The 8872-nt window shown below is 44.2% G+C and overlaps 1 protein-coding gene across 1 annotated transcript; it reads right to left on the bottom strand.

The window, feature by feature from the left end:
- Nucleotides 1-4088: 4088 nt before the first annotated feature.
- Nucleotides 4089-8172, bottom strand: LOC134934778 (protein mono-ADP-ribosyltransferase TIPARP-like). Its single transcript, XM_063930136.1, has 4 exons — nt 8013-8172; nt 7036-7223; nt 5913-6197; nt 4089-5770 (listed from the first exon to the last, which is right to left on the bottom strand). The coding sequence occupies exons 1-4, from the start codon at nt 8145-8147 to the stop codon at nt 5347-5349; spliced, it is 1032 nt and encodes a 343-aa protein (XP_063786206.1). The 5' UTR covers nt 8148-8172; the 3' UTR covers nt 4089-5346.
- Between the last annotated feature and the right edge of the window lie 700 nt (nt 8173-8872).

Genomic DNA, 8872 nt, shown 5'->3' with positions numbered 1-8872 from the left:
CTGGAAGCAGACACCTTACTGATGAAGCGGTTTGCTCCTGTATAGGAAATATGAGAATTCTAACTATATGAAGATACTTCTCTGACAATTCCACGTAACTTTATATAGTTAGAATTCTCATGCTTCCTCTACAGGAGCAAATAGCTCCATCAGTAAAGTGTCTGCTGTCACACACACACACTTATCTTGATATAAGAAATAGGAGGGCACCAATATTTATCTTGCCTCCGGGCAACTGGGACGAACTTACGCCACTGGCGAGTGCTAACAGTGCCTTGCAGGCTTCTATTCTCACTCTATGTGTGTCGTGGGCACCCACGAGTGGGAATAGCCCGTGTCCTGGGGTTTCGGCTGTCGGCATTGTCGGCTGTTGGGATTCTGGCATCGATATCCTGACCGCTGGGATCCCGACAGCTGATGTTATTTATAAAGTACAGTGGGGCAGATGTATTAACCTGGAGACGGCATAAGGAAGTAATAAACCAGTGATAAATGCAAGGTTATATACGCACCAGCCAATCAGCTCCTAACTGTTCATTTACATATTGGAGCTGATTGGCTGGTGTCTTATCACCTTGCATTTATCACTGGTGTATCACTTCCTTATGCCTTCTCCAGGTTAATACATCTGCCCCAGTCTTTGATTTCATTCTCTGAGATGTTGTAATAATTATATTCTTTAGAAAAGTGCTTTGATCTAATTATACTATTATTTCCGGTGTTTCAAATAGCTGTGAGAAGCGACATTTCTTCCCAAGTGTCCAGTATAATAAAATTGTACTTTTTGTTTGGCGTGTACTACTGTTATAAGATTGGAGAGTAATACTGTGTATTCATAGTAATAGTAATATTATTAGTTTTTAACAAATCTTATTCTTCAAAGGACATCCAGTGATTTATCTCATTCAATAAATTGAATTCCAGTTCATAGTTCTTGTAGTTAATTCCGATATTGGGCTCCTCCCCATACCTCTCCGGCTTACTTCACGGAACCTAAGTCAGGACAGTAGGTTCTTCCAAGCCTGGAGAGAGGGAACGGTATTCTGTTGTACATCTCTATACTGACCTGGGTGTCACACCGCTGCCAGAAGCCGCCTCCACGTGGGGACTTCATCATGTGCCAACCGGGAAGTCAACATGGAACCTACCGTGACCTTGGAGGAATGATCAAAGCAGCTCCCCATATTGCCTCCCATTACTCTACATGGCCATCTCCCTGCTGTGTGGGGCTAGGTTGCCCACCTGGTGACCGTTTCTGCACTGCCCCAGCTGCCCCCTTTGTTAGCAGCTCCTTGTGGGCCAGGCGTCTGGACTCTCCCCTGTTGGATCCGCCATCTTGAGGGGCCTTCCTGCTGCGGCGGCTGTACAGCACACTGCATCCTACTGCTGGTCGGAAGTGAGGAAGGGTAACTCCCGCACACAGACCGGTGTAGCATACTGGAAAAAGGGAGAAATATAAATAGCAAGAGAGGGAGAAAAGGAGAAAGAAGAGAACAGAAAGGGACCATTGGGCTGGGATCGACGCAAACAGGGATGGGACATTTTGGGAGGCTAACCAAGGATACCGTATTTTCTCACATGATTTGGAGGCGTTTTTAATAATAGAAGTCATATATTGCATCTGGTATATGTACCATATGCGGGATACCATAGACTGCAGATACGGGGGAGCAAGGAGCTTCCAATCTCTGCTACCTGGCAGGTCATCTCGGAACCAATATGATGCACCCATTTATTTTGATATTGAGACAGCGAGGGGATTCCCAAGAGGAGTGAGTATACGCAATAGGAGAGCAATGGCCCCTTGACGAATTCTTACAGCTAAATGTGATAGCCTGCAAGAAGCAGCAAGTGTGGGAATTTCGGTGAAATATGTTTAAAAACACAAAATAACACCCCAAGTCGACATTTTTGCGTCAATCTTTTTCATGTTGACCTTTTGACATGTCAACTTTTCGACTGTTGACCCTATGGTGTTGACATAATGACTGTCAGCCTTTATAATGTCTATATTCTGTATCATATCCCTTCAGTCTGATCTTTTTGGCCTGTGATGGAGAATAATGTGTCAGAATACTGTCGCTCATGCAGCAGTTGTGTTCTGATTAAGACCCTACCTACTGTATGAGTACTGCCCCGCTGACAAGACCTTCTAGTGGGGGCCTCTGGATTTAGTTTGCATGGATTTCTTGTCTCTGGATGGAGGCTCGGGACAGGTCAGCAATATTTTAGTGGTCACAAATGATTTCATTCGGTATGCCCAGGCCTACCTTACACAAATCAATGGACATAGATCTAAATTAATGTTGAGTTCCCAGGGGTGAAACGCACGTTTACTAACATTGAACATTTTTTTATAACAAAAACACCTGTTAGCAGATGTGTGTTTTAGCCCCTGAAACCCAACATCGATTGAGATCATTAAGAAATCAATGAAAATCGACCTTTAGTAAATATACCCCTATTGCCCCTAGTGACAGGGTACTAGTGAAACTGTTAGGACTACCCCAAAAAATAAGATACTATGCAACGGCTGGAAGTTTGAGCTTTACGCAGTTGTTGAGAAACTCCGGGGGATTCCAGCTCATAAATGAAGACCGGACACGTCAGATAGTCCTGTAAAGACTTGTGAGGTTTCCACAACTGGAGAGTGACGTGGAGGTGGAGAACTGTGGTCAAGATTTTGAAGATAAAGACAAGCTATTTACTAAGGTGTAAGTTTTTTAGAAGTGGAGATATTCCCCATAGCAATCAATCAGATTCCACTTAGCATTTATCTAGCTACTTCTAGAAGATAATAGTAAGAATCTGGTTGGTTGCTATGGGCAACATCGCCACTTCTAAAAAAAAACCCTCACACCTTAGTAAATATATCCCATACTCTTTTACTCACCATCCAAAACCCAACTTTTTACTCAAGTCCCCACTATTGCCTGCCGATCCTGATCGCATTTATGACTCAGAATGAGATTGGTTGCCATCTTTATTGCTCAATGTGAGAGAGTCACCCCTACAATTGGGGAGGGCAGGCATTCATCAGTTGGAGGAGAGAGGGGGCAAAATCAGTCACAGACCCACCCACCGAACTACCCAATGACCGGAGCCAGCATCCACAGCCGGTACGTCACTGAATATAAATGGCAATCCGGATGATAAGTCAACAGTAATTAGGCCAACAGTCAGTAGGTCAACCTTATATGGCCGATATACATTAGGTTGACAAGTACAAAAGATCGACATGACATTGGTCGACACACATATGGTCAACACAAGTTTTTGGGGGATTTATTATTAAATGTTTTCAACTTTTTTCACCATTTACCATCTACATAGACTACAGTTTGGAATAGTAACCTGTGCCGAGTGCAGCTGAGTGAGGAACCTTGCCGAAGCATGGCAAGCGAAGCGAGACACTAATTGGGATCACATGTACTTTAACATACAAAATGACACCCAAAAAAAAAAAAAACTTGAGTCGACCATTTCTATGTCGACCTTCTGACCCAGTCGACCACTTGTACCTATCACATGTCGACATATTGACCCTGTTGAATGTTGACGTATTGACTATCAACCTAACTCTGATCGACCCATTGATCACAACCATTAAAATGCAATCGCAGTCTAAGTCCTGGTAGGGAGGGGGCGGAGACGGGGTATAGTCGTGGCATTTTGGGGGCATCATAACGGCGTTGGGGGGGGGGGGGGGGCGGTCCAGACAATGGGGGCTTGTCTGCATCATTTGCGGGGCAGGACTTGTGACCCACAATATGGCGGGCTGGCGACTGCTAGGCTCCAAAGGCAGGGGGCTACCCTTAAGATGCATCGCTGTTTAGCGAAGTACTCAAGTTTTAGCAGGGGGAAGGACGCGGCATGCGGGGCGGCCGTGCTAGAGAAAGGAGTTGTAGTTTAGCGATTTCTCACAAAACTAAAACTCATGCTGAATCGGGCCCAATATCTGCTGTACTCATCTCATGGAAACGTGAACATTTTCCTATTTAATACAGGTGTGGCACTTCTTTAATGTCTCATTTTATCGCTCTTCTCCGTTTTTTTTGAAAACATGTTTATTAGAAAAGTCACACAAAGAATAACAACAACACACAATAAGATTGTTACAGATAGCAAAAGAGAACACACAGGAGATGCGCCAACCAGCATTAGAAAAGTGAAAACAGCTTAAATACAATACCACACGGATGTACAGAACACATGGAGAATAAAGAATGTAAAGTATCACAATCAATGATTATAATTATGTGTGTGTGTATGTGGGGGGAAGGGGGGAGCAGAGGTATGTCGCCAGGATGACACAAGGGGGCGTGGCCATGCCCCCTCTGGAATTTTTTGAAAAAATAATATGAGCGGTGCTGATCAGCAACTGACATGGGCCATATGCTGTGACCTCTCCAGCAAGGCCAGGCCTAGATTAGTAGTACCCACCGCCTCCCCCTCTCAGCTACCTTGAAGATAAATGGCTGTAATTAATTAACCTAGATATCAAAGCAAAGTGCAACAATGCAGGATTGTGTCTGTATGATCCCAGCCATGCCCAACAAGATGAAATAACCCTCTCATTCCATGTGTCTCTACAATATTTAAAGTATCACAATCAATGATTATAATTATGTGTGTGTGTATGTGGGGGGAAGGGGGGAGCAGAGGTATGTCGCCAGGATGACACAAGGGGGCGTGGCCATGCCCCCTCTGGAATTTTTTGAAAAAATAATATGAGCGGTGCTGATCAGCAACTGACATGGGCCATATGCTGCGACCACTCCAGCAAGGCCAGGCCTAGATTAGTAGTACCCACCGCCTCCCCCTCTCAGTTACCTTGAAGATAAATGGCTGTAATTAATTAACCTAGATATCAAAGCAAAGTGCAACAATGCAGGATTGTGTCTGTATGATCCCAGCCATGCCCAACAAGATGAAATAACCCTCTCATTCCATGTGTCTCTACAATATTTCTCCAATTTCTCCACCAAATTAGTTTTTTTGTGCTTCATGATCCACCCCAACCGCACCACACAACCGAGTGACTGACCGCCATCATTTCAGCTCTATGCATGGACGGTAAATTCTACAAAAGGCTAATTTGCAAACACGGTGCACAACAGTATTGGAATATTTGTCCTAGGCACTTGTGGACTGCTCACAATATACATAGCTTCATCCATTGCAGATAAAGAGAAAGAGACAGAATGATAGTGACAGATGCCATTCAGCTGCAGGACGCTACATGTCTGATATGGTTATTGTAGGAAAGTATCCTGCAATGTATAAATGTACAAAAATGGAACAGCAATAGGAACAAGAGTCCCTAATCCAGTAGAACCAAGACCTTCACATACTTTGATATTGGATGAGAAAGTAAGGGTAGAACTGGTCATTATCGAACACAACAAATACGTCTGGGTTTTGGAATTGGTTCACACAAGAGTCATAGAGGAGACTTGCGGGGTCCTTGGCGCTTATTGGTGGTGGACGAACATACGAAGATTGGCCCACAGTAGGACGTCCCAGTAGCACCTTGGCGAGGAACATGAAGCGGTAGCCATCTGCATTGGCATGAGAATAGTGATGAGAATAGCAGGCGTCCCTGGCGAAGTAGCTGCCTTTACCATACGCAGTGACACGGAACACACGGTTGTCAAAGTTCTGCTTACAGATGGCCTCTACATTGACTGCCTTTGTGCCGTGGAAAAGATGTCGCTCCAAAGTGCTTTTCCCTGTGCCGCCAGGACTCCGAGACATATACTCTCTCTTCCTGTAACAAATAACCACAAATGTCATTTACATTTCGTCTAATGGCAAGATGATGTAAGTGTAAGCAGGCAGGCTATTGGCGGTCTCATTCCCAGGCCTCTGGCCAATATCAACGCAAATATTGCTAAAGCCGTCAATCTCACCTGAAATATTTCTCCCACTGGAAGTAGTTCTGTACCCGGGAGATCTGGTGGATGATATATTGGTGCTCCGGCATCGTCTTGTGGAAGTAACTGCACACAGCCGTGTATTCTCTGTCCGCACATGTCAGCGGGATCTCCTCGTAAATGAGTGAGGTGTCCGTTATCTGCCAGGATTCGGGGTACACACTTCCAACGGTCGTGTGCTTGTTAGACTGTGCGGCTGAGTTTGGAGAACGGAGTTGATATACGGAGGGTGTAGTTGTATTGGCGCAACTGGAGAGTGTCCTAAATCAGGCAAAAAAAAGCAGCTATTTAATATCAGTCACTGTCAGTCATTTCCATCCACATTTCCCCTTCTATTTTGGTGACATGAATTTTGAGCAGCCTTGAAACACTAGATTTACTGGCTCTGATAGAATCAGCAATATCTGGAACAGTCAGAGATGTGTGCTTTCTCTCTGCCCCCCACATTTACATAAAAAAGCATACTGTTACAATTTATGTGCACGCCTTTGCAGTTTCATGGAGACTTGGCTGCATAGACATTGAAGGACTATAGGCAGAGCCAGATTTAGACCTCATGGGGCCCTAGGCAAGATAACTTTGCTTTGGGACCTAATTCCCCCACATGACACCTGACATAGGTCGACTTGGAAAATGTCGACATGGAAAAAGGTCCATATGAGTTTTTAATTGGGTTTTTTTTTTTAGTCGTTTTCTTTGTAAAGTGACCAGGTACCCGCAAATAGTGCACCGTGTCCCCTCACATGGCGAGCGAATGCAAGGTGCCTTTCCCAATCGTAGTCCACGTGGATCGTAAAGTATGAAAAAGTAAAAACATTTAAAAAAAAATGTGAAAAACTCATGACGACCGTTTCATATGTCGACCTTTGTCATGTCGACCTAGTGACCATTTTGACCTAATGCATGTCCACCAATAGTGGTGGGCCTAATGAGTTTCGACCTAAGTGCTGTTGACCTAAAGACCGGATACCCTTTTTTGGATGCGGGTAACAAATTTTCAACAGAATTTTTTTCAGTCTGGTGTGTAATTTGTTTTACCAGTGTTTCTAGAATCAGGTCTACCTCCGTACACCCCCGTGCCCCCTTCCTCCTTTCTCACCAGAGCTTTGATGTCAGTGAGGCAGAAGATCTGAATACCGGTCGTTTCCTCATCCTCCTCTTGGTTCCAGTATCAAGGTTTGTTTGCATCATGTTCACCAGACGAAGAGAGTAGGTGTACCTGCAGCTCTTACAGAACACCTCTTCACGATTGTCTATCAGTCCCTCTTCTATGCACTTCGCAAAGTCCTACATGAGGCAAGAAAGGATGGATAAGAACAAATGACCCAGTAATAGTATAGAAGGAGACCAGAACTCCACCAGTTCAGAGCAAGATGTAAGCGGCTGTATGGAGAGGTGACCTCCACATGTTTATGTCATTTCCCTATTCTATGCAAAATGTGATCCTGATTTTAATGCAGCAAAAAGCGTCTGGTATAAATAGACTCTTCCTGCAAGCATGTGTGATCCTCAGGACACAGTACTAGATCACTCTGCAACATCATCTCTCGGCTGAGTGACCCTGAGGCCAAGCAAGCCGGCATCCTCAGCTGCTACCAAGAGGCCAGGAAATATCTGTGTTTCGACAGGCTTGACAAGGCTTAGAGTGAAACGTGCGTTGGTTACCTGCACACATTAGGGATCCACTCTGTTATATAATGTTGACTTATTGAATACATACTGTATATGAGAAAAATGAAATCTGAATTGCAGGGTAAAAATAAAGCAGCCAGTATTTACGCTACACAGAAACAAAATAACACACCCAAATCTAACTCTCTCTGCACATGTTATATCTGCCCCACCTGCAGTGCACATGGTTTTGCCCATTAGAGACAGATTTGCTGCTGCCATCAGGTCTGAATTAGGCCCTATATTCCATAATTATATATAGCCTGTGTGACTGGTTCAAATAAATGACCTTCCAGATAAATTCACGGTACTAAGTGAGAAGTGAGCAGTGGGGTTCTCCCAGTCTGCAGGACACCCTTAGCTGGATATTCATTGACACATGAAAACAATCTCTTCATCTCTTACCGGACAATATTCCTCCCACACATCATCTTTGGCCTCATAGTAATACTTGTAGATGGTATGGAACTCCACAGCAGAAGACCTGGAAGTGGACAAACGTCGGACACAATCGAACACTTGGCTATTGCGGACCATCATACCAGCAAGGTCAATGAGAATCTTAGAGCCCCTGATAAGGAAGAGAAGGGGCGGGTGTTACTTCTAGCAAATAGGCGAAGGAACCTATTGTCAGAGTAGTAATAGGATATGAAAATGATTCCCAAACTTACTGGTTTATTACAGTTACTCGTTCCTTAGCGGGGTCACTGTACACCCTCTCTAGGACTTGCTGAGCCCCGTCTTCCACGTTACACCATGTGTTTGTGCTTTTGTCCCTTAGCTGCCATGCATATGGTAAAGCTGTGTGATGCTTCGGGCAAAGAAGAAACTGATAACAACGTCCAACCAGGTAGTTTGAGCAGATGTCTATGTCATTATTCTGGTGTGTATGATACATGGGGCTCAACCTAAAAATAGTCACCAGTTGTCCTTCCCGTGGAACATCTTGTGTCTCCTGAAACACAAGAGCCTTACTGGACTCTACAGGTTTAATTTCATTCCAAGATTCCAGGTCATGTAGAGCTATTTCTTCTCTTGTAGGTTCTAGGCCCGTAACCTCACTTGGAGTGAGGGATGACTTCTTACTACGCTTTCTGACTGGAAGCATGTCCTGCAGGACAAAGAAACAGAAAGACTATAAAACATGAGCGCTCTAATACCCAGAGCTCCAAAAAATTTCACTATTGTTGACATATTCGGTCACCTATCTTATTTGCACTTTAACTAATCCACAAAAATCATCCTTTGCTTTTGGACGATTAATA

The sequence above is a fragment of the Pseudophryne corroboree genome, chromosome 6 (assembly GCF_028390025.1).
Source record: "Pseudophryne corroboree isolate aPseCor3 chromosome 6, aPseCor3.hap2, whole genome shotgun sequence".
NCBI classification, from domain to species: domain Eukaryota; kingdom Metazoa; phylum Chordata; class Amphibia; order Anura; family Myobatrachidae; genus Pseudophryne; species Pseudophryne corroboree.
The sequence above is the reverse complement of the archived record's forward strand: the minus strand, read 5'-3'. Positions and strand labels throughout refer to the sequence as shown.

Excerpts from the sequence above, each read along its gene's own strand:
- LOC134934778 (XM_063930136.1), bottom strand. The coding sequence starts at position 8,147 with ATGATGGTCCGCAATAGCCAAGTGTTCGATTGTGTCCGACGTTTGTCC. Across the intron at positions 7,224-8,012 it reads TGTGGGAGGAATATTGTCCG|GACTTTGCGAAGTGCATAGA; the intron begins GTAAGAGATGAA and ends TGCCTCATGTAG. Across the intron at positions 5,771-5,912 it reads CAGTGGGAGAAATATTTCAG|GAAGAGAGAGTATATGTCTC; the intron begins GTGAGATTGACG and ends TATTTGTTACAG.